Source organism: Pyrgilauda ruficollis, unplaced genomic scaffold, assembly GCF_017590135.1.
Source record: "Pyrgilauda ruficollis isolate IOZ18807 unplaced genomic scaffold, ASM1759013v1 scaffold75, whole genome shotgun sequence".
Lineage (NCBI taxonomy): Eukaryota > Metazoa > Chordata > Aves > Passeriformes > Passeridae > Pyrgilauda > Pyrgilauda ruficollis.
The window spans coordinates 1,610,084-1,635,940 of record NW_024529377.1 but is presented as its reverse complement, the minus strand read 5'-3'; the positions used below and the strand labels follow the sequence as shown (position 1 = coordinate 1,635,940).

The window sequence follows — 25,857 nt, the reverse complement described above, 5'->3', positions numbered from 1 at the left end:
CTCATTCAGCTGGTGGTGCTTACTTCAAATTACCATCACTGAAGTGCATCAAATCACAGGGACAGAACGTCACCATCACAGTCGGCAGGCCATGGATACCAAGGGAACCCCAACATCTCTGTTCATTCTTGGGGAAGGAGTAACATCAGGAGAGACTTTATCCCTAAGGGCCACCTTCAGGATGAAATCCAGCTGCCACAGAGCATCTCCTGAAGCCTTGCTCTCCACAGGTGCCTAACTCAGAAGAAGACTCGGGGCAGGACTGCTGTCTGCTCAGGAGCCAATTTACTTCGCAAGCCCCGTCCTCACCGAAGAAGAGAATTTAGGACCGGGGGCCCGTGCGGAGGATGCACATGCCGGCTTCCCGAGGAAGAGCGCCCGTCGGGGGTCCTTTCCCTTTCGCCCAAGAGGGAAAGGCTGCCCGGGGTGGCGGCAGCAGCCGGCCCAGCAGCGGTGGCCATCAGGTAGGGGCAAGCCCGCCGAGCCCCCGCGCCGGCCCCGCAGCATCCCGCGCCGGGCGGTGCGCGTACTCACGGCTGTGCGGGGCTCCGCTGGGGCCGGCTGAGGATGAGGAGGAGGAGACGGACAGCGGGCAGGTGAACCCTCGCGGCAGCTGTCTCCCCGGCCGCTGCTGCTGGAAGCCGCCCGGTCTCTCCACGCCCGGCCTTCGGCAGGGCTCGAGCCCCCTGCGCCCGCCGGCAGCGTGGGAGGGCGCGGCGGGGCTGCAGGCGGCGGAGCCGCTCCGACCGGCTCCGGGGAGCGAGGGAACGAGCGAGGGAGGGAGGGAGCGAGGGAGGAGGCAGGAGGCAGGACAGCTCCCGGCCCCGGCCCGCCCTCCGTCTGCGGCTCCGCCGAGGGAAAGCCGAGCGACGCCGGCTGTCGGGGTGCTCCGTGCCTCGCTGCCCGGGAAACTTCGGAGGCTTGCCGGGGAGCGTCTGTCCCCTGCCCCGAGGGGCGCTGCGGCGGAGGGAAGTGTCCCCGTGCGCACCAGCTGGATGGCGCGGACCCTGAGACCCGACGACATCAACCCCCGGACGGGGCTTGTGGTGGCTCTGGTCAGCGTTTTTCTGGTGTTCGGCTTCATGTTCACCGTGTCTGGCATCAAGGGAGAGACCCTGGGAGACATCCCGCTGCTGGCCATCGGGCCGGCCATCTGCCTGCCGGGCATTGCCGCCATCGCCCTCACCAGAAAGACCGACGGCTGCACCAAATGTCCCGAGAACATGCGTCCGTGCTGTAAGGAAATCAGGGACCGGGATGTCATGGAGCTGCTAAGGACCCCCTCGGACCTGGAGTCTGGCAAGGGAAGTTGTGACGAGCTGGCCAGGAAAGCTTACCGCAAGGACAGGAGAGGGCTGAGGAGAGAGGACACCGTGTTCATCTGCACCACCAGCACCACGATCGCTGACACGGCAGAGTGCAAGAGCCTCACCAAAAAGGTGGAGCAGGAGGAGATGCTGAAATACCTGGAGAGCTGTTACCCAGAGATGCCAGAGAATGTGTTCGTGGGAGATGGCTCCACATACAGTGCCTTGGAGAAGAAGAGCTCTTCTCCCAGCAGGGACAGCATTCCTTGCCCTGACATTGAAGACAACATTTTTGTGGCTCCTAAAGATAGTATCATTGTCTGCTCTTACAAGGATAACAGCCCTTATGACAGCTACTGTTGTTACATAAACCCCACTGGAGTCAATTCAGACCAGGAGACCATTGTGTGAAAGATGCATACTTTATATATATGTATGTATACAAAAACTGAAACTTCAACTTCTTGATAGGGGATAATATAGCTGACTGCATGGGACAATCCTGATACTATTTCAATTTAAAGTGGTATGTGACTGATACTCAAACCTTTTGTGCCTGAAGTACGCTTTCTGTAAGTAAACAAGCATGTTTAAAGGTTAAAGAATTCAATTTTTCATTTTTGGAAAACAAAAAATTTAATTTTAATTTTATTTTCTCCCTTTCCCTCCCTTTTGTTTTCCTGTTGCCTGTGGTACCCAAGCCTGTAGGCACACTGGCAGAAGGGCAGCAGTGGCTGTCAGCTGAGATCAAGAGCTGAATGAAACTCTGGAGCTGTCTGTAGGAAATGTGGTGCTCCATGGCTGAATAAGTTTTTGAAATACTGTCACTTCATTTTGGGAGGGACTGAGAGATGTCAGCATGAACTCCAATAGCTGCCTGATGTCAGGGAGTGTAGAAATCATTTGCCTCCCTTTGTCCTTGCTGGATTTTATTTTCCTTTGTGTCAAGGAATAGATGTCCTGACCCCATGGGCTCTTCTGAAAGACTCCTAGGAACCATATAGGCTCAGGAGAGTTTTCAAAGACTAACCCATCATCAATAGCATGAACATAGATGTGTTTAATTTTCCACTGGTCTAGAGTTCACTGGAATGTTTCTAATACTTTTGGATTTTAGAGGCATACTTGATAAGGAGAATGCAACATGAATATGACACAGGTCTTGCAGAGACTAGGAGCAGATGTCAGTGAACTCAGGTCTTTAAAATATATTTCAGTACCTCAAAAATCTTCAGGAATAGACTTCTGTGAGTTATGTTCTGAGTGGGATCTGACTCTTCTGAAAATGCCATTTTCTTGTGCCTTTTCTAAAATGCCAGATATTTCTGTATGGGGAATGCATGGTGACAGTCCACTCAGGGGTCTCAAAGCCATGCTTTGCTGGGAGAAGGGAACAGAGGACCTGACTGACAGATGGTTTTTTCACAGCTTATGGATACATAGCAAGAAAATGTGAAGTGGGTAATGAAGATTAACCATTCAAATTCAGAGCCTGCAGTTTACATACTGAAATACAAACCCTGGCTGTTCTGTGCAACACTAAGTTGCATGTTCCGTGCTGTGCATAAACATCTTACCTGACCTCTGTGGTGTAGGGAACAGAGATGTGGGGTAACACAGTGTGCATACTAAGCAGCTACTCTAGGTGTTCAGGTCTTAGGGTAACGGTTGCTGAACCATAGAGTAATTTGCTAACATCTCACAAAGCCCCAGTTCCTATAACCAACCTCCCAGAATGCCAAAAAGTTCCTGTGTGATGAAAGTCTTAATAGCTGCTCCTACTTAGATGGTTTTTGTCAACCATAGGTTGTACCAGAGAAATGTATTGAATTACCAGAGTAGGAAATAAGAACAGCCTTTCATTTGTAGCAACCTGAGATGTTGTGTAGAAAATTAAAAGGAATTTTGCACTCAAATGAGGCTTTCCATGCCTATGGAATTGTTTGGAAAGTGAATGTAAATTTTATACATATACTTACGTGTGTATTTGTTTGTTTGTTGAGAAACTTGTGTCAAATCGTAACAGACAACCGGTCTGAACATGTTTCCAGAAGAAGGAAACAATTTTCTGGCTAGCTTGGTGTCTTTCAGACCAAATAAGATGTGGACCCTTTGGCCAGGCTTTCGTGGGACATCTGGATACTACTAGGATAAATTCAAAAAACACTAGCTAGTTGAAGTCAGGCAAAAACTCTGAATAGGTGGTTACAGGCAGCTGTGCTGCTCAGGCATGCAGCAACAGTACTGTGGTAATAAATGAACACCTGCAGTCTGTGCAGCCCAGGTTTTATCCAATGAGAAAAGGAATTCCACAAAAACAGACCCTCTCCCTGACACGTTCGACTTCCACATAAAAGCACTCAGTTGATGTCAGCAGCTTGCCTCCTGCTTAGGCTTAGTCACTGCAGGACCTGATTCTGCAATGTGCAGAGCAAGTCTTTGCTGGCACCAGGAAGTCTTCTTTCATGACCTGTGAAGCCAACAGCTAAAATTCTGCTGATGAACGTGATGACAAACAGGGTCTTTTGTTTTCTGCTTCTAAGCAGAGCAGGTGGGGGTTCTCATTGTGTGCCCAGGGGTGCTCAGCATCCCTGGGGACCAGACCCACCATGAGAAAACAGGCTACTGGGTCCTGCCAGCTGCCTTTGACAGGGTTCTGAGTAATCGCTTGCCTTGCAGAAGAGAGCAAGGCACCAGCCCGCTGGGAACCTAGATTTGTACAGTTCTGCAAATATATATATAGGAAGAAGTCAAGTTTCTCCATTTTGTCCAGATTAGATGTTCTCTGTCAAAAGTTATGTGGGCTTTTTCAAGACAAGACAGCAAACTCTAGTGACAAATGGAATAGTAAATATATAGCTTGATATACAGACATGCAGATCTGAGTCATGTGCTTTATTCCATTTTTAGTGTAAAAATGAGAGAATGCTTATATTCAAGCAAAGTTTAATGGGAGTGAAAACTTCTCACAATATAGAAAGTATAAAAAACATGTTTAAAATCTGATATTTACAGGCAATGTCATCCCTCCATTCATTCAAAATACAACTTTAAGTAATATTTTTAGGCTAATATACCATAATCCTCTAGATTTGTTTATTGAAAGTGTAAGAATTTGAAATTAGAGAAATAAATTAGTACTGCCTCTGAAATCTTTTTTATTTTTTCCTTTTTGTTTCCTGCTAGTTTAATAGAGGATGGAATGGAAATTGATGAATTTGGCCATCAAAAATATGAATTTTAAAATTTGAAAATGATAGGGATTTAGACTTTTTGTTTGTTGGGGGGGTTAGGTATTAAGGTTTGGGTTTTGTTTGGTTTTGTTGTTTTGGGTGGTTTCATGGTTTTGTTGGTTTGAGGTATTTTTATAATAAAGTGACCATTTGTAGTTTTGCCAGTAGAAATCTAATGCATATTTGAACACTGACATTATGACAGCATTTTCAAATTTTTTATGCAGATAAGAGAGCACCTGGGACTTGATTTTCATTCAGCTCATGTGGACACTAGAACTTGTGATCTTAGAAAAAGCAGAAATAATCACTTTACTTTTCAGAGGCAGCTTCTAGTCTGAATTTGGTTTCAGGATACCACAGCTTGGGGTGTGATTCCAAGCTGTGACCAGAGATGAGAGCTTCTTTCTGTTCTTGCTACATTAAAAAACCTTTGGGTCAGAGTCCCACTTCTTGCCTCAATGCTCTCTTCCAAACAATGCATGAACTTGTAGGGGAGCTCAGTTTGGGGGATAAATATCTTGGGGGATAAATGTCTTGTGAACCACATATTGCTTAGTCCTAAAGTGGCAGGGTGTATAAAGCATTTCATGGAAAACAGTAATTTGGACATTTAGAGAAGTTTCCTAAGATATATAAACTTTATTTTTGGAATAGCATTTATCATAGTGCTACAGTGTAGTTTATCTTCTTTTAAGAGACAATATGATATGCAGATCAACAAAAGGCAATTTTGTGTTGCTTTGTTTAAATTTCTGTTATAAGTAGCATTGTTACAGTCATACAAGCTGATCGCTGCAGAGTCTTTACAAGACAATTTGAAATTTCAATCAGTATGCACTTTGTCCTCCTGAGCGCAAAACAAGAGCGGGTCCTTTTGGCCAGGAGCGGAAAAAGTAAGAGGTGAGTGTGCTCAGAGTGTGTCGCTCTGCACTGTGTTGTATTCTTGAGCTGCATTCTGTAGCAATGTCATCCTCTTGCAGAGGCAGTTCCTCCCGCTCTGATCCAAATCCTCTGCAGTCCTGTAACTATTTATTATGTTGTAATTTAGTGGAGTAACAGCTACTGTGAACCGCTCTCACCATATCTGCTGCTACATACCAAACTTCACGGCGTGAGCTCCTGTGTTCAGCCAGGGTGTAGAATTTGACACTACATCATCCACCCAATCTAAGCTGTTATGTTGAGACATTCAGTTATATTGTCAGCTCTTGCAGCAAAAGCTTTGGATTTTGCCATGGGTCAGAGGTGGGTTACTGTCAGGCCACAAAGCACTGACAACCTGATTTTCATGTATGAGTGGGGACTAGCCTATTTACTTGCAGAGCACAATCAGCACATAAGACCTTGACTCTCAGCATGTTGCCAGTAAAGTCATGGCATAGGAAACTTTTGAGTCCTGAAAGGTTTCTGTAGATGCTTCTAATATAAATTGTATTAAAACTTGTAGAAGAGTGTCTTAATATATAGGCTAGAGGTAGTATTGACACATGGCATGGGGTATCAGCTGCAAAGCAGCTCATGCTGAGCCCGTTTCCACTCTGCAGCCAGTCTGAACATACAATCCTTACAGGGAGAACTGTCAGTGGGTTTGTTACTTCTCTGGTGGCATGGGCCCTTTTCTGTCTGTAAACCACAGAGAGAGTGGATTGAGAAGTCACTTTTCATGCACCCTGGCAAACTTTCATAGGTAAGCATTACCTTTAATTTAGCAATCCTATCGGTGCTAGAATTCCAGACGCTCTATTGTCTTTAGCAGACATGAAGAATCAGCTTTCATTAGTTTTTAAATCTTTGTGTGTTTTGTGTTCAGAGCAGTTGCATGGATTAACCTTGTGTCAGATACATGGAAGTGTTTATGCTTAATGGTTTTACTTACAAGCTGCACCCTGGATGGGTGTGTGTATATATGCTAAACATTTGCCTGCAAGGGCAGGTAACAGAATGCACAGTCATAGCAACATAGTAATTTGAGATCTTCTCCGAGGTGTTTTTCCAACACTTTACCCAGATTTTCTGCTCAAGTCTATTGCTGCCATTTAAAATTCCTTCAGTTCTTTAGGAGAAAAAACTTCTAAGAACAACTCTGTTGTGGCTTTCTAAGAACGCACAGTTCTTCCAACAGAGTTCATCCAACAGATATTCCTTGTCTGTGTTTCAGTATGGCCCCTGTGAATACCTGGAAATTGAAGTCTGAATTTTTCCAGTGATTTGCATTCAGCATTTCCCCAAACCATTGGTAAACACCCTGAACCTTTAGTCAGTTTTGAAAGATACATTTCTAGCATTTTTTTTTTCAACCTAAAGTGTCCTTTTCACTCCTCAGGGAGTGAAAAAAGGGTTAAACACTTTGAAAATCTGGGTTTGTTCATGTTCTAGTGAGAGTAGAACAGAAGAGGTCTTCATAAAAGCAAAAGAGACCAAAAAGGCATCACACACTTTCATTACTTTGTCATGTTAACTGTGTTGAATTCTGATCACAAAACCAGTATGTTTAGTGCATTGTTCCATGTGTGTATTGTATCATTGGTAGCTTATCCAAATGGCTCCTCCAGAAGGGCCAGAGAATGTTTTCCTGCCTGAAGGCATGATACAAGAACTACAGGAAAAAAATTACCATGTAGTGGGGATCCGATTTTAGATCTCATCAAAACACTTATTTTCACACTACTCTATTTTAGTATGAAATGCAGTAATAATCAGCAATTGTGCACAGTCATGAACATAAGAATGCTCCTATATTAGCTTCATATTTGGCACTCTTGGTAAGAAGTATTTATTTTTTTGCTGTTGAAATCCAAGGCAAATTTCGCCAAAGTCTAACACTAAACATTTCATGTGGAGCTTCCAGGTCAAACTTAGTGCTCTATGAAAACTGTTGAATCCAGTCCTTTCAATTTAGTTCCAAAAAGAATTGCATATGTGTTTAAGACATAGTGCAGTGGGAAGATGGTGTACAAATAAGACGGTGGGATGGGTTGTTTCCCTGTGTGAACCAGAGGACTGTGGTTACTATGCTGTGGGACATTAATTAGCATCATGTAGACTCATGGGTGTTCTTTGGAAGGTTTCAGTCACTAGGGTTCCCACACAAAGAAACTTTAAACACCCACTCTATCACGTTTCAGACTCTGGAGGTTATATCTCTATATCTGAAAGTGCATTTAAATTTAAAACCAAATTTACATTAGGAGGAAAGGCAATTTTCCCATATTTTATTTGGAGAGAACATTTTATTGCAAAATATTTTATCTTTGGATTCCAATTTAGAATGTATAAAATTATACAATGCAATGTTTTATACTGTAGTGGGGAAGAATTGGGAGAGGAATTAGGAGGACAAAGTGCTCATTATCTGAAAAGCAGACGGTGCTCAGCTGGAGTACAAGCAGAATAATCTTGCATAGCCTTGTCTTTTTACAGGTTTGAAAGGACAGCCCCAGAAAGACACTCTTAAAAAAACCAAAGATTTCTGCTTTTGAGGTCAATTCAGATGGAAGGGCTATTAGTAATTTTTGGGGGTCTGAGCAGGTGGAAGAGATGTTCTGCAAGCTGGGGAAATCTCATACTGATCAGACATTGATCTTAAAGAGACACTGCATCTTTGACTGCACAGTCAGGCTCAACACTCATTTTATGCCCCTGCATTGTTTGCAAAGGACACCTGATTTCACTTCCCTTTTATTTAAACAAATTAATTTATTAATTTGACTAATTAGCTGTACAAGGAAGCAGATAACTGTTCCGTTTGCAAAAATAAAAAAGAACCTTAGAATTGGGATTCCCCCCCCTCCCCCACACCAATAACAAGCTAAGTAAAATATGTTTGCTACCTAATCTAGGGGATAAAGAATAACTTCTGGTGGCAAAAAGCAGTCTTTTCCAATGCCCATGGTTTGAATAAAATCTAGGAAGTTTTACACTTGGAAATACATTAATGAATTTTTGGCTTTACTTGTGATTTTTTTAAATATTGTGATTATTCAGTCTGTTCATTAATATTAAAGTTGAAACAATATAGTGAAGGTTTATCAATCTAATAAAAGACTTTCATAAGTCAGTTTTTGTGTTGTGTGATTTTTTTTTAATGTTCCTGCCTGCATTCTCACTGCCAGGTAGATGGAGCTGTAATAAACAATAATCAGAATGCACAATCTTTCCAATAAAATCACCACGTTGTGAATAGAGTCTTAGTATCCTCTATATTATCTTGCATGACAGCAGAAAATGAATGCCCACTCTGTGAATTGATCTATAAAGTACATATCACCTTCACTTCTTCAGTCTATTATTGCAATTGCTTTCCCATTTTCTGGCATGGATAAAAACATCAAGAAAAGGAAGAACACATCACATATTTCTAGTATATAGTGCCATTTTAGAAAAGAATGCTTGCTAGATTAGCTGACTAGTTCCAAATCTGGGATGTGAATCTCTGTGGATTTAAAGCATCTCACAGATGAGATGAGCACTGTGCTGGTTATCATACTTCAGTTTTACAACTGGTAAATGCTTTCCTGCATCTGAAATATGGCTGTTGTCATTGACTACATTTGTCAAAATGCCTGAGATTAATCTTAAAATTCTTGCCAGTTGACTGAAGGCACTTCTGTTTGTGTCTCTAATGTTCACTACTGTACTTCTATCTTCCACAGTCAGTCATATCATCACAGTCATCAGACAGCTTCAACAGTCTGTAGAAAATAATCCTCACTCTGGAGATGCTCTGTTGAAGGAGCGGATCAGGAAGTAACAATAAAACTGAGGTAGGGTGACCCAGGCACTCTTCAGGCTGTACCTCCTTTATAGAAAACCACCAGGCTCTAAGACTCCTGAAGTCAGCAAGAGTCTTTGCTGTCTTCAGCAGAACTTGAACACTACCCAAAGACTCATCAGTGGTTCAAGCTGTCAATCCAGCAAGTTTGCCGTTGGTCACTCATCACTCATTTCTATTTAGAAGACTTTAAACTCATAAGACACTTTTAAAAAATCTTTTAATTCTATAGAAAACATTAAAATAAAGCAGAAGAGTTAAAACTGAAATACTGTGGACAAAGCATACACTTTCACATCCACATTTGATAAGGATATGCACCTTTTTAATAAAAATGTAAACAAATGCAAACTCATTAAGATAATAATGTAGAATATTTAATACATCGTAAAGCACTGTAATAAAGCAGACAGTTTCACAATTTCTAGAAAGCACTTGGATAAAGGAAATGGTTGTATTAGAGGATATCTCTGGGCTACTGATAACTGAAAGGTTTGTTCTGCTAAGATTACAAAACCAGTAATTGTACTATACCTTCTAATATGAAATTTTTAAAAAGAGAAGGGAATTTTTAAGCTTAGAAAAAATGTGAAAATAATTAAAAATTTTGATTTAAAAAAAATTTGGCTGGACTTTATGTTGGGACCTCATTTGCCAAAGTCAGCTGTGTCTGTGTCCCTCACTGAGATGCACAGTCTTCTGGGACTTACTTTCACTCAGAAAGATATACATCTTTTCTGTATAGTTCAAAAAAACCTCCCAAAATTTGGAAGTATTTAACTTTCTACCTGTGTTAGGCACCCCTGAAAATCTATCATTACCGCTGCATTTACTTCTCACAGAAGCTGAAGAAAGACTGTAGTGTGACACTGCTATCACAATCACATAGCACGTACTTGGAATTAAAAGTTGTAGCTCTGCTATGCAGCAATGTAGCTACGCTAGCTACATAGAAACATGAACAAGTAGTTAGCTGCTTGCTTAAACTCCATAAATTTAAACCAGAAATATTGCAACTACATGCATGTTTTTGTACTTGTACCTAGGATCAGGGACAGACTGGAGGGAGCAGAATAAGCAGGATTAATTGGTGCTATGCCACTCAAAGTCCTTCCTTTTCATCTCCTCCCAATTAGCTTTATCCAGTCTAGTTCACATTACGGTGGAAATGCTTTTACTCTTGATATCCTTTGTCTCTTAGTTTCACTTACTCTGTTGGATTGTTTGTTAACCAGCTGAACAGGAACGGGCTAAACTTTTCAAAATAGATTAGCCCTGAAAGGTAAATCTTTAAAGAAAGCCAACACCAGCAATGCTCACAGAATCATGCTCATCTAGAAATTACTCCACTTGTAGTGATGCTTCTCTCTTTACAGGAAATGCTGGCTCAGGAATGACCTTTCCTAAACTGTGTCCTAAATTACACAGTGACTCAGAGGGCTGACTGATTTCACTGACAGACAGCTATCCAGCAACAGTAGGTTCACCACCACTTTAATCAAAGCAAAAACATCAGCTAACGTTAAGAGCTATTTTTCAGAGAAATCCCAGAGCAGCCAAAGACAAGAGCATTTGTAGTGAACTTTAGCCTGTTCAGCAACAGCACACAACATCTTGCATTTCTCTACCAAGATTTTCTGCAACAAGATGGCAGGTGTGACTAGGAATTGGCTGTATGGAAACACACCAGACTTTTTTCTTAATTCTTCTTTCTATGCCCCAAACAGTGGAGATTAAATGGAAGTAGGAATACAAATACTTGTTTCAATTTGTATCCACTATAATTTCTCAGCTCTTTTTTTCATCCTTCTCTTTTGAAGGATCTCACTTCCTCACACAATACTTCATTTTTCCCTTTCACAGCACAAAACCAACCATGCCCACAGGGTTTATGATACGACTAAACAGCAGCACTATACTGTCTCCCTTCCTGTGGGAGCACCTCACAGGCTGGAATGTCTGATTTTGAGGTCATGGTGGCTGCTGGCTGAGCATTTGCTATCAAAACCACATCAAGAAGTAACACTGGGAGCTACCTTCTGCTCTGGTAGCTGGTGGGCCGTTTCTATGTATTATTCCTTAAGATGGGTTTTTGCTTTTTTTTGTATTTTCAGTGCCACTGCTGGGAGAAACACCTGTGAATAAGGCCTGAGCTAATATATTCACAAGGCCAAAGGGGTGTATTATGTCTTTTCTAATTTTCTAATTCAGCAGGATGACCTAACAGCAAAAGAGATACAGGAGTTAATGAGTGACTAGGAAGCAGGACTTCAGAGAGGATCACTAGGAAGGACACCTGGTATCAGACTATATGAAACTCTGTTGGCATCTTGAGGAGTCACAGAAGTGCTGGTGACTGTCTTCTGGGTGACAGAAGCTTTCTTACCTTCAAGCCAGTATGTGACCATGTCTCCTTTCCCCTAAGAAAGAATATTAGTCATGGGGTTATAAACTGTCATTTATGAAACAATTTTCTTACTACAACTCAAAACAAGTCCCAAAAGGAGAAATATGTGCCTGTCAACCACTTTACATAGAGGAAAATTGAGGCATAAAACCTTTCCTTAAAAGATAATAGCAGTAGTATCAATTAAAAAAAATATCTTTGAAGTCCCATCCAAAACTGGGTCCACATATATGTTAATTCTCTTGTGGAACTCACATGATGATTTGTGATGTCTGTGAAGGACCTTTTTTGATTTCAAGCAGTCATGACAGTGAATGTGCCATGCAGGACTTCCAATCTTGACTAAGTCCTTTGTCTCTGACTTGTCCCATGAACAAGTCCACAAAATTGATCTTGGCTTAAAATGTGAACATGCACTCTTCAGGTATGGGAATTAGTCTAACCAAAGTACTGTGAGATACAGAGGACTAGAAAATATAGGGGACTGCATGGGTTAAAATTCAAGGACTCCAGAGTACTTTCACACTCTCCTCTCTGAAAAGCTGAGTATAAATGTTGCATACACACCTTGACTTGTAAATTCCCACGGCATACTAACACATACTCTCCAATCTGCTCCAACAGCTGGTATGCACTTGAACTACACTGTATTTTAAGAGCTGGAAAGAAAGATAAATATCATATTAGCAAACAATTTGTACATCTAAGACAGATCCATCTCCCAAAGTGTGTCAAAAATTTCAAGACTCATTAAGGAACTCTCTCTTGGGGTTTTTTTTTTTTTTTTCCCAAGTCTTTCATTCCATTCCTTGTTATTTGTTATTCAAAATGTTTGCGCACAAGCTCCAGTATCCTGGTCTGTTTGTGAGAGCATCTCAGGAGAAACATGGGGCTGTCAACAAACACTACTCTTCACATTCTGCATCTAATAATATTTTTGTACTCTTCACAGTTGACTATCTGTGCTACTGATGAACATCCTCTTCATCTGGTAAAGAAAACGATACACAGTTCTACCTCCTGGTCAATAAAGAGCCAGTGCTTTCAAAGGACATTTAGTTTTCAGCAAAGTCTAAAGACTAAAGAAACTAACTAAAGAACAGTTAGTCTAAACACTAAAGAAACAGCCACCGTTGCTCTGACTCCAAACCTGTAATTTAAGACAGTTGGAAGAGATGATATGAACATAACTCCACAATTTTTTAACATTGTGATTTTCCTTAGTTGAAATTTTATCTTCATGTAAACCATGTAAACCTCACTTGTCTTGCCTTTTGCAAATGATGGAGGAAGGACCAAGAAGGACAGATAGAAGAATTTCTACTTTTGCTAGAAACCAAATTTTTGCCAAAATTAAAAAAAAAAAAAATTAAAAAGGTTTTTTTTCACCTGTAACATTCTGTGACACATAGCCAATCATTATGCTTTTTTTTTTAAAAAAAAAAAAATCCTAGGTGATAGTAGGACTGGCTAAGTTTGTCTAACTGATTTTTGTTATATTAGAAAATGACAGTTCTATAATGTCCACTTTTATTTGTTTAAATGTTTTTTAGAGTCTCAGAACACTGCCTGTAGATCAGGAGATCTATGTTTCAGATACATATCTCAGAACAATTCTTTGAAGGTACATTATATTTCAACTTGTCATCTTGCTTGATAACAGGACACTAGCACTCAAATTCCAGGTGATAGCATTTTTAGTGCGCATTGCTAGTAATTAATCTATTTTAAAGCAATCATCTTAGGGTTAAAATTTGGTAATATAATTTAAGGTGTATGTGGCCAGAAAAAGAGGAAAAGAAAATAAATGCTTGAAAGATAAATGCTCTGTCTTTATTTCTATGTCTATAGTGCTGATGCACCATCTGAGAAAGAGCCTGGCATACAGAACAAAAGATAACCTATGAATGATGGAAGCAGATTTTGAAAGTATTAGTTTTAAAGGCATTCAGATAAGATGACACAAGGAACATGAAAGGAGTTATCTGGGAGTCTGACAGAAGGAAAATGAAGTTACATGTATGCCATCCATGTTAGCATTTGCTTTGGAAAAATAAAAATGATGAGAAGCAATGGATGCTAGTGATTCTCAAATCCTTCCAAAACTTTCAAATCCATCATTTAGGACCATTCCTCTGCCTTTCTGCCTTGTTTTTAGTGGATCATGATAGATGTTGAAAGTATCAGTTTTTACCATTAAATTAAACTTGAAGAACCTTGTATGTGCCTAGTTCATATACAATGCATTACAATGTGAGCCATAAAACTACTCAGCTTCATTTCGTGAATGTAAAGAAACAAGAAATCAAGGTTCTGTGACATTGAACCACTCAATCAGCTAAAATATTTCAGAATCTGAGTTTCAAATATTCATATTGGCTAAAGACGAAGTTTTCTAAGTAAACTAGGAGCTCTGTTATCTCTTAGGAAAAAGCAGTGAGAATACCTCCACAAAATTACTGTTTAAACTCTTTTCTAGAGGGCACATACATAATCTTCTATACTGGTTGAACACAGACACAGCTCCCATGATATGCTACTCTTGTGTCCTCCATTAGAGAAAGTTATCAGCAGCAAAACAGGAGTAATGAAATACTCTTACCCTAAATCCAGCTGGGTGCCAGGAACAAATAGAAACAGTGAACATAACCACTTACCTCTCATTTCGTTTTATTCCAACTCTTTTTTAATGTAGAGAACTTCAAAACCACAAAAATCCTTTCCTGAGACTTGAGAAATAAGGGGATCTGATTACAAAAACAGTTGTAGAGAGTATCACTCAAATAATTTGTCCCCAGGCAGACTGGACTCAGAAACCAAGAACCTCTTTCCAGGATTCAGAATCATTTGAATAGGTCAGGACTCAAAACTCAGCCTAACATTTTTTTTAAGAACTAATACAGGGATGATTAAAATGCCATCTGCAGTTTGTTCCTTATTACCTTCACTGGTAGATTCCATCCTGGAAGCTGTGTTCACAGTATCTCCAAATAAACAGTACCGTGGCATTTTGGTTCCAACAACTCCAGCTACAACTGCCCCTGTTAAGAAATGGAAAGCAAGATACTTTGTGTTTATAAATCACATAATCAGTCATACAGCCTTGTGGTTGCTTCCTACACTATCTTAAATCTGTTAACCAGATAAAGACTGAATGTCGGTATTGTTTTTACATGGGTTACAAATCTGTCTTACAAGTGATTTAAACATAGAAGATAAAATTTCTTGGTAAGACAATGTACACTGATTAGTTGGCAGATGCTGGGCTGCACAGGACGTGTCCAGCTCTGGCAGTCTATCAAGAAGGAATTGCAATCATACATCAGATTAAATCAGGGAGCTGGGAGTCTGAGAGTGAAGGGTAGATCAGATTGTCAAGAAACAACTCACTGTTTTGAGAAGAGAACAGCTGATAAGGACAAGTAACAGACACATAATGGCAGTTCTAACTCACATCAACAAAGACATGGGGGCTATGGGATGTTTCCAATGTGGTATTCAAAACTGAGGTACCAATATCCCATGTATCCAATAAATTATTCTTTTGGGATGACCTCTATGTTGTGTTCCACTGGGTATCAAAAAATTAATTTTATTTTTAATGGAGAGGAAATGGCCACTACAGGCACATTTGTAAGGCCAGAGGAAGACTCTTTTGCAGCTTTCTCAACATACCTGAATGTATTCCTGCTCTTATCTTTAGAAGGGTGTTAGGCTTGTGTGGGATCTTAAAAGTCCTGCAGACATCCAGAAGGTCTAAAGCCATGCTTGCGATCTCACCAGCATGAAGAATCCCGTTCTCCTTGGGTACTCCTGACACCACCATATCTTAACACAACAATGCAACTGTGTTAATCTTTAGCATTACACATAGATTTACAAAGTATGCTGCCTACAATTAAAAAAAAAATAAAAAGGAAGAAGCCCTATTCCTTCATATCCCAAGGCACAGTTGTGCCTGATGAGCAAAGAAAACCAGAAACAAATGAATGCTAGGGTAATGGCTCATGTGTGGAATTACCTTAGGTAGGAAAAATGTTATATTTCCTTCTTAATTTATTCCCTCCAATCATTTCTTACTTCATCCTCCCCTCCAGTGAGAATGGTTAAAGTGGGACAGGCAGTGCAAATGTGGCTGTTCAGTGCCTTCTGACATTGGGCAGATATTATAAAAAAAGGCAAGGACTCCAACTAGGCTTTCTTCTATGCTTCCTGCACTATGCTTTAAAAACTGATGATGGGATCTTGGGGTGCTAGAGTGCTGAGCTGTACAACCATGACTGTGAGAATGATAAACTCCCACTAAACCCTGAACTTATGTGGGATTTGCTGCTCCAGTTTGAGCCCTGTAAATCTATGGCACATGATGAGATTCATCCCATGGTACTCAAAGAACTGGTGAAATCATTGCAAGATTTCTGAAAGCGCTTTTTGAATGGTCATGGAGATCTGGAAAGGTCCCAGTCTACAGGAAGCTGGCAAAGCTTCAAGAATGGCAGAAGAATTTCTTCTGCCAATTCTTTCAAGAATTTCAAGAATGGCAAGAGGGACAACCCTGCAAACTACAGGTCTGTCCCTTTCATTTCAGTGCCCAGCAGAATTTTGGAGAAAATTTTTCTGGGAGGTAATGAAAAATACCTGAAGGACAACATAGTCATTGGTCACAGCCAGCATGGCTTCATGAGCAGAAAGCCCTGGCTGTCACATCTGATTTTCTTTTATGACAGGATAACCCACCCAGGTGATCAAGGGAAGGGAGTTGATGCTATCTTTTTGGATTTCAGTAAAGCTTTTTATACGGCTTCTACCAGGATCCTTCTGGACAAACCGTCTGGCACGCAGCTGGACAAACAAATTATGGGTGAGCAACTGGCTCAGGGGTCAGGCACAAAGGGTTGCAGTGAGTGGGGTGACACCAGACTGGTCACCTGTCACTGGGGGTTCCACAGGGCTCCATGCTCAGCCCTGTGCTCTTCATCTTCATAAATGGCTTGGACACAGAACTGGAAGGGTTAATAAGTCTGCTGATGCTACTAAATTGCCTCACAAGCAGAAAGGCCCTGCTGAGACCTTGAGAAATCAGAGGACTGGGCAATCACCAACTTCATGTTTAAGAAGGAAAATAATTAGATTCTGCTTCTGGGATGGGGCAACCCTGGATGTGCAGACAGACTGGGAAAGGAGAGGCTGGAAAGGAGAAATGAGTGCAGGAAAGGGAGCTGGGGATCCTGGTTAAGTTGAACATAAGCCAGCAGTGTCCTGGGGGCATCAGGCACAGCATCAAGAGCCGGGCAAGGGAGGGAATTGTCCTGCTCTGCTCTGCACTGGGGCAGCCTCACCTCCAGTGCTGGGGCAGTTGGTGTCAGGATTGTGTTTAGTTTGGATATTAGGAAAATGCTGTTCACCCAGAGGGTGGTTGGGCACTGGAAGAGGCTTCCCAGCAAACTGGTCACAGCACCAAGCCTGACACAGCTCAAGAACCATTTGGACAATGGTTCTCAGGCACATGGTATGACTCTTGAGGATGGTCCTGTGCAGGGCCAGGAGTTGGACTCTATGATCTTTGTGGATCCCTTCCAACCAGGATATTTTATGAGTCTTTGATTCTGTTACTGTGTAGGGCAAGAAACCGGTCTTTTAGGGATCTGTGGAGTGCATTTGTTCAGGAATTTTATGCTCAAGAATGTGTTCAACCATTCCTTGGAGAAAAAAGAGTGGGCTTTTTTGTTCCCCATCTCTTATAGGAATTCTGTCTGTCTCATCCAAAAACCCTGTTAGATTTCCTTAGGTTTTACAGAACTCAATTTTAATCATAGTCTATCCCCAGCAGATTGCCATGGTAGCTACTATAAAGCCATTTTCCTACAAAAGAAAAGATACAAAAGAGAACAGGCAGTCAAGCCCTTACAATGTATTAGGAGAAAGAAGATTGTTACGGTCTTTGCAAAAAAGACAGATAATAAAGCTTAGGGTATGGCATGTATGATCCCATGTAGAAGAAAATTTTTTTAGTTGTGTTCCCATGATACAGAGGTTGCCAACTGGGATTAATCTGCTGTCAAGACTTAAAGTCTGACCTCACTAGTAATAGGAACCAAATAAACAGCAGCGGTATTTTACTCCATTAATTTGTCCCAATTGCAACACTTTTTAATTACACAAATTAAATGCATGCAGGAAAATGTCCCTAAAGTTTGCTAGGGCTCTGCTAGAACTCATCTCCTAATTGTTTTATTTGGTCTTCCCAGTCGTAAGAAGGTTTCCAAATCTCCTTCAGCTGTTCTTCCTTGTCATTGGCGAGTCTCTATCCTGATGCACCAGGCCCCAGGCCCCATCATCATCCACAGCTCAAGGAACTTACAGGCATCTCCTATTGTCTCCACCTTATAGACATCATAGTTATCTATGATTTCATCAAAAGTGGTATAAAGCTTGTTCAAGAGATCTACCACTTGGTATGGTGTGCTGCTGCTGGACAGCTCAGTGAAGCCAACAATGTCACTGTTAAAACACAACAGAAACAGCATAATCATCCACTGTCCTAATCATTCCTGATTAGTAATCTTAAACACAGAGCAAAAATGTCTCAATGCAATTACACCAACCTTCTCTTTTCAATAATTCTTTAATGAAGATTTTTATTGGATAGTTTTGTCTTCATTTATTTAAATTTACAAAAGACTCCTTCCATTTAAAAGGACAGGCTGACCTAAGTATTTTTGCTTAGCAGTGCAGTAAAGCATTTTTACAGGTAGACTTTAATTTGTAATAGACTAAGCAGTCTTCTGTTTTGGGTTATGTAAAAATTAAAAAAAAACAAAAAAAAGGTAACTTGATATCTGTTCTTTTATGATGAGTGTGCTGAGTGAAGGTAGGCCATTTGTATATTGCTTCCTGCATGCATAAAAAATTAAAACTGTAAATCCATGTGGACTCTAAGGATAATAAATTTTCTTTACACAGGCTAAATGGTGGATTCTTTGCTTAGACCTATTTTATGAAACATGTGTAACACGTGTAAAGTGATGTGCTGCTCTTTGTTAGAGCTCCAGAGTAATGTCATTTTTTATTTAAGCAATTCTAATTAAAAATAGGGAGATGTGAGAATTTTGAAAGATGCTATTTTGTAGAACCACCTATTACAACAGGTGGCAGTTTAGATAGAAATTCTTTGCTCAGTTAGGAGCTTCACCTCCACTGGAAGCCTAGGAGTATCTTCTGTAGGAGACCATTCTAGTCCTAGCTTTCATTTTTTGTTTACCTGAAGAAGATGGTGGCACTTGAGTAACTTTGAGCTTGTGCCTGTTTTCCCTGCCTGAGATCATCTGCTACTTGTTTTGGCAACATACCTGTTGTAGAAAGTAGAACATTGTAATATTTTTACATGGAAAAAAGAACATATTAAATATAACATGCTGGTTTCATTGCACAAAAAATGTTCATAAATGCAAAATATTATGAAGGTGAAAATACACTTTGGCATCAAAATCTGCTCTGCTGTAATGTGAGGATTCACAATAAATATCACTGATAACACATCCAGATTCTTCACACGGCCCATAACTTTTAGGCCAAACAAACCAGTATCTATACATTTCAAGAAAGAGTAAGGTTAGATTCTAAAGGTGCGGTCTAGGATTTTACTAGTTCTTTCTTTGTGAACTCTTTGCTAGTCCTTTCTGCCTGTGTTAGGTTTGGTTACTATCTCTTCCCTGTTCTGTTTTTTTTTAATTGTATATGTTCCCCCTATCTTGGACTTTCACATCCCTTTGTTTTTTGCTTTCTTATATGCTATTCCCATCTCTTTTTTTTTTTTCCTTTTTTTTCTTACAGAATTCTGGAACATACACTGCCATCAAAAGCAAAAAACTACCATTCCACAACATTTATAACTATGCAAAAGGCCTGCCACACAGATGCAAAGTCAGAGCACTATGGATTTTGGGCCATAAATCTCAGATGAGTGTACTGATTTCATGGGGGGAAATACAGAAAGTAGCTAAATATCTTTCCAGCTTTGCAAGAAACAAGTATATTCATTCTTTGCTAGCTAAGTATTACCTATTAAATAATCACCTATCAAAGGATTCTTGTTTGTAGTTACAAAGCTGAAATAAAATTAGTACTGAGAAGAATATCCAGTATTTTTTTCTCTATAACTTACTATACAACAGACAATCAGTCTTCTGTTTTTCATGCATTAAATCCTGGGTTCTCTCAGCAACCAGTATCTCCAGATGTTTGTTATATTTCTCCATCTAAATAATAGAGAATATTGTAAAATTTTTCAGAAATTCTTTTTACTGAAAAATTTCAGAAAATCTTTTTACTGAAACAGATGCCTAACTGGATAGGATTTAAGTATTTGAATGATTCTGCTTTGAAAACATTCAGAGATAAAAAAGGACACAGGCCTAAGACACCTAACACTTTTTTACAAAACCCAAAGAACAGGTTTCTCCTCAAGTAAATTTATGAATTTAGACTTGAGGTTGTTGCTTACATACAAGACAGCAGAAGGCAATTTCAGACTTTTCAAATTTCATGCAAACTTGAGGGGCCAAATCCAATGCAGAGAACAACATACAAACAAAATCTTAACAAAACAAAAAGTACCTAAGTCTCAAACTTTTATCAAAAACTCACATGGCTTTCATAAACTATCTTGCTATGTTAGTCTGTGCTTTGCTTTTTGCACCCCTCCTCTGTGTGAGGCAATAGTCTGGAGGCAGGGATCTTCCTTCTCTGCTGATGGGCTTGAGATACTCTGCTCAAAATGATTTATAAACATGCTATTTGTAGCATGCAGGGATTCTATATTTGTGATACTATAAGAGCCACAGGAAAAGGGGAATATAGTTTGCAAACAACATTTGACAGACAAAAAAAATGTTCAGCCCCAAAGAAGTTGAGAAAGTTAAAAAACCGAATGAGGAGAAAAGCTGGGTTCCAAGCAGAACTGCAGCTACAGTCACCCCAACAGTACTGGACAAATAACTGTGGATATTTTTTCCAAACAAGGGGTATAAGATTAAAAAAAAAAAACCAAAACAACCCTGAAGTATATAGGAAAGTGAGCAGATTGGATTGGATTAAAAAGTTAAATTCACCAGAGTCATCATCATGTCAACAGGGCTAACAGGATTCATCTTGTACAACATTTTCTTGACTTGTTCAAACGTAGGCCTTTGGGATGGATTATTTTTTCTGCACCTTTCAATTAACTGCAGAAGGGAAAGAGAGTGAGAAAAGCAAACCGCCTTTTATTATTCCATGCACAAGCAGTATTTTAAGTTAATATTTCTGTTTGCTTGGTGCCAACTGCCTATGCGAAGCTCTATCTGCAGCTGGTGAAGTGTCACAGCTATACTGAAGCCTCTGGAGTTCTGCAGGCTTTTGCTGAATGAAGGATATTAGTTCATGAAAATTCTGCTGTGGGAAATCATGAGTAAGATATACACGTTCCTTCTGCCGAACACTGCTTAAGCTCTTGTCTTGTGCTGTTAGAGAGTGTTATATATGTTATATATAACAGCATATATATACTGTTTTCAGAAGACTTGTCTGTACACAAATTTCACAAGATTAAGAGCTGAAGTACCCTTTAAGAATGTTAACTTCTGATTAAAAAACAGTGCTGCTAAGGAGAATTTTTTTTACATTTATGTTGCTACAAACCAGCAAAGGTAAACTATATTGCATTTAAACAGAAATAAGGATGACCCCATCTTGTTCTGATTTAATTAAACTGGTAGGGGATGTACTTTATTGAGGTTACTGAAGAGAAAGACTTGTTGCATAAGAAGGAAACCAAACTCATAATTTGCCTGAGACAGACTTCATTATGTGAAAGCCCTCTGTCAGTAAGCTAGATATTACTAACATAAAATATGTATGGAATTCAACACTTCATAATAAAATGAAATTGCACAAAAAAAATCAATGATTGAATATTAAAACCATAATCTACTACACTGGAAACTGGAGAGGACAACTGAATCTTTCATTGTCACAATGACAAGTTTTTTATTAGGGATATTAAATATTATCATTTTGTCTTGTTTAAGGTGTACTTCTTGATTTCTGGGCTATTTATATTTATCAAAGGTAATATTGCCATAAAACTTCTATGACATGTTGTAAATTAATTTCAATAAATGATTTTTGTACACAATATTGTACTTACAATTTGTACTTTACTTTACAATATTGTATTTTACACACCTCTACATAATCTGCGGGACATGGGCAAGAATTCTCAGCCTTTCCTGAAATTAATTCTGCCAAAGGTGGGCACCAAGAATATTCAGCTGAATGCACATCATCTTTCTAGAAAAAAGGGGATTAAACAATGTTGAAACAAGTGTAATGGTTCTCATGCCAGACACTGAAAATATAGTACTATTATCATCATCACTTTTATAGCATCTTCCCTATCACTTCTAAGTCAGCTTTTTTTACATAACAGCACAAGGGAAAAGAAAGGATAAAAAAAATATATAACCCAGTCTAAAATGGGTCACCTTTTCTAAAAGCTTTTTAATGGCTGACAGGCTTTAATCTTAGTGTTTATATGGCATAAACAACTTTTGAAACAAATGAATACCCGGCAAGATATTAGGAAACTTTTAGGAGACCACAAGGACTATATTAGTCTATTATCACAAACAGTAAGAACTGGAAAAATAGTAGTTTCAAGTCTTTATTGTTACAACTCTTGTTAAGCAAATTATTTCAGAGAGAACATGGTTACATATCCAGACCATCTGTTTCCAATTTCAAGGTGCGTTATTTTTGTGTTTGCCATTTAGCAGTGATCAAAAGACACATGGAAAACAGATATTTTACTTATGGAGAACAGGTAATTTGCTTTTCCACTTCCACTTAAAGAGCCTGTAAAAGACAGGAAAAGGAAGAAGCAGGAGAAAAAGAATGATATGAATACATTCTCTTTGCCTCCACCTAGCCATTAAGCCTCACAAAGCTAATCAAAAGGCTGTTTTGGAGCTACATTATTTTTATCATCTATTCTTCTTCGAAGCTCTGTAATGGAAAACTGGTAGATCTATAAGGAAACCCTGATTGCATGTTCCATGGGAGCTGAACTGGCATCCATAAAATAATGAGGAAAATGCATGCTCATAAAGTAACTCAAAGGTGCAGTAACTCAAAGTTTGGTTTGTCTTCAGCAGAAACAGAATCAAAGTCGTCATGCAATTTCTACCGATAGTTCATCTTTACTTACTGCTAGAGGGTCACTTCTTGTGGCAATTTCTAGTAAAATGATAGCGTAACTGCATAATAAAAATGAAGAAAAACCTTAATACAATAACAGTTAATTGAGTCAGTCATTTCTTCCTGTCATGATTTATTATTCTTCCCCATTCTATGACCGAAATCCCAGTATCTCAAAAAGAAGGATGGCAATGGTGCTGCTACTTGCTACTGCTTTGTGCTTTCAGGAATTTGCTACAGAATGTTTCATAGCATTTGTCTCTCATGGTTACAGACCCCAGAGATGTTTGTGTTTGATGGACAGCAATTCTCTCTGTAAGTATTAATGGAATCCGGAGGTGATATGTCCAGGTTTATGTATATGATTCCTACCAGTTAAACATAAGTGTCTGATTTTTGCTCCAATCAAGGATCACGAGCAAGTTCATCAGAATCACCAGAGGGGGGAATGGCTTTTTTTCAGCCACCAAAAAGATTGCTGTTCTAGAAAATTTTCATTAAGTCTGTGATGACATAGTGTTTCCAGAGGAGAGATTTTATAGTAAGCATTTGTGCCTGTTCCTTTTGAATTATATTCTTATGGTCATTATCTTCCTCAGTTGAACTAAGGTCTAATACATTCATCATGGATGAAGAATGGAAAAAGACAGTAAAAGCAGAGAATTTAGGCTTTTTTTCTGAACTCATTTGAGATCTTCCAGAACAGTGATCTCTTAGAAGCAAGCACCTCCTTCAGCCAACAGGCTGGATAAAGATGTCTCTTTATATAGTAAAACTGTGTAATAATTTACCCCTGCATGCCCCTCAGCTTGGTAACATTTACGTTTTTAGAGAATATTGGTTTTCAATTTGTGTCACTAATGGTTGCACTGTTCTGTAAGACATTCTGCTGGTAACAGAATGTTTATCTGTCTTTTAGCCCACCTGTGGACCACCACTGGAAAATAAAATAATGTATATAAAACACAATGAATAATTTAGAAATTAATCTGATGATATTTTTATATTAATTTTGTGGTGATTTGGTAGGAGAAAGCAAAATCAATCCTGGTAAGGCAGCAAAGCTCAAACAGGATAATAATTAGATGAGAGTAAGTCTGATAAAGCAGCACTGATTTAATACCTCTTCAGATGCACTGCACAATAAAATTCACTATCCGTTGTGGATAGTGAAATTCATATGACAATTACAAATCAAGAAGAACCAATCTAGGACAAACTGTGACTGGAAATATCCTCTTCAGCTCAAAACAGGAGCTACATTCATTCTTTTGTTCTCATATCCATTTTAGCTTTCCCATCTGAACAACACTTTCCTGGAGAACTTTAAAAGCAGGTGATTCATCTGCAAGAGCACACTAAATTACAAGTCCCTTTCCTGCAGTTTCTACTAATTTTTTATTTGGGCCTCACTTCCAGGAATATTAATGGAACATTTGCACAGATAAAAACTGAGGATTTCAAGACTGGATCAATGCTGCCTGGCCAGTGAGGCCAAATACATGTATCAGGAAGGTTTACCTTCTGCTTAAATATTCAAAAATAAATTTTGTTAAAATGTAAATTCTAAAGAACAGCCCAGATAAGAAGACAACCCTTTCAATGGTACAGGGTACTTCTCTATTTTCCCCGTCTGCATGTTGCTCTTCTCCCTTTTTTTGGTGTGATCTCTCACTGCTTTTACTTTTTTCTTTTTTTTTTTTTTAATCAAGAAATTAATAACTGCAGTGCCATAAAAGAAGATGTAGATTTTTCATACATGTGGGTTGGACAGCAAGATAAATCCAGGAAACATTCACTGAATGTGTTGAAAGTTCATTGTAGACGTATAGGATAGGAGCAAATCAGATCTTTGGACTATTTAAAAGGGAACCCTTGGCAAGAAATGCCTTCAGGAGGCAAAGTCAAATAATGATATCTATCCAAAACAGGATCAAAGTGAGAACAACAAACCAAGGAAACATTTTCTGGGATACATTTTAGCTGCAGGGCAGTGGTAAACTGGAATGCATAAGACAATCCTAAAATTATTGTTTAGTTGGAGCACAGTTCTTTCAAAGACTACTTCATGCTGAAAAAGTACAGATCAATATAGGAAAAAGGACAGTAGCAAGAAATGCCAACACAATCCCAAGCTGCCTTAGCTGAGCTATTTCGGAGAAAATTCTAAGGACATCTTGAAGCCTATAGGCAGAAATACTACTGAGGCTTCAAGTTCTTGCTCAGTTAATCTGATAGAATAGATAAAAAGTAATGATGTTCAAGCATATTGTATATGCAGACATTTGTTTACAATTGTGTTCCCACTTATCTGAAAAGCTATTGGATAGAAGCAGACAACCACTGGGAGAGAAAGCCACTGGAAAGCAATCTTCTATAAAGACTTTCAAAAGGAAAGGAATGGAGCTATTTGCTAGTGCACCCACTTTTTCCCCTTCTCTTTATTTTTCCACTGTAAACCAAATATTGTCACCATGTATATGCCCCCAAGTAATTGTACTGACACTCAATAATAGAATTACAGGATGCATATGTGCATTATGACATTCTAGAACACTGATGCTATTAACTTCTGAAGTATTGCCATTGTTGAAAATAATTCTACATTTCATAAGAAACAGAAACAGAAAAAAAAGGATAATTAGATAATAGCAGATCTTTATGCCTTTTTATCTTACCAGTCAAGTGACTCCTTATAAATAATTGGACTACCTCTGCTTTTAAATAATGTCAGCAAACTCAGTATTTGATTATCTACCTTAAAAGAGAAGATCCTGTGATATCTATGCTGTTCTGTATCCCAGAACCAATCCTTTTAAAAATACAATCAAACATATACCTGGAGTGACAACAGAATTGCGCCAAGCCTAACTGTTGCTAAAGAATACTCACGATTACTTG

General features: G+C 39.3%; 2 protein-coding genes across 2 annotated transcripts in view; one reads left to right on the top strand and one right to left on the bottom strand.

Moving 5' to 3' along the window:
• The first annotated feature begins 995 nt into the window (after positions 1-995).
• TMEM215 (transmembrane protein 215) lies at positions 996-1,718 on the top strand. Its single transcript, XM_041486353.1, has one exon. The coding sequence runs from the start codon at positions 996-998 to the stop codon at positions 1,716-1,718; it is 723 nt and encodes a 240-aa protein (XP_041342287.1).
• A 9,866-nt stretch (positions 1,719-11,584) lies between these two features.
• The window catches only part of LOC121363723 (atrial natriuretic peptide receptor 2-like), a 51,582-nt gene continuing 37,309 nt past the window's right edge, over positions 11,585-25,857 (bottom strand). Inside the window, exons 15-24 of the mRNA XM_041486325.1 lie at positions 22,970-23,015; positions 21,946-22,050; positions 20,832-20,945; positions 19,886-19,979; positions 18,983-19,070; positions 18,083-18,222; positions 15,397-15,549; positions 14,664-14,762; positions 12,289-12,380; positions 11,585-11,734 (exon numbers count right to left, since the gene is read on the bottom strand). Of these exons, the coding sequence (XP_041342259.1) occupies positions 11,585-11,734; positions 12,289-12,380; positions 14,664-14,762; positions 15,397-15,549; positions 18,083-18,222; positions 18,983-19,070; positions 19,886-19,979; positions 20,832-20,945; positions 21,946-22,050; positions 22,970-23,015 (1,081 nt within the window). The remainder of the gene's footprint in view (positions 11,735-12,288; positions 12,381-14,663; positions 14,763-15,396; positions 15,550-18,082; positions 18,223-18,982; positions 19,071-19,885; positions 19,980-20,831; positions 20,946-21,945; positions 22,051-22,969; positions 23,016-25,857) is intronic.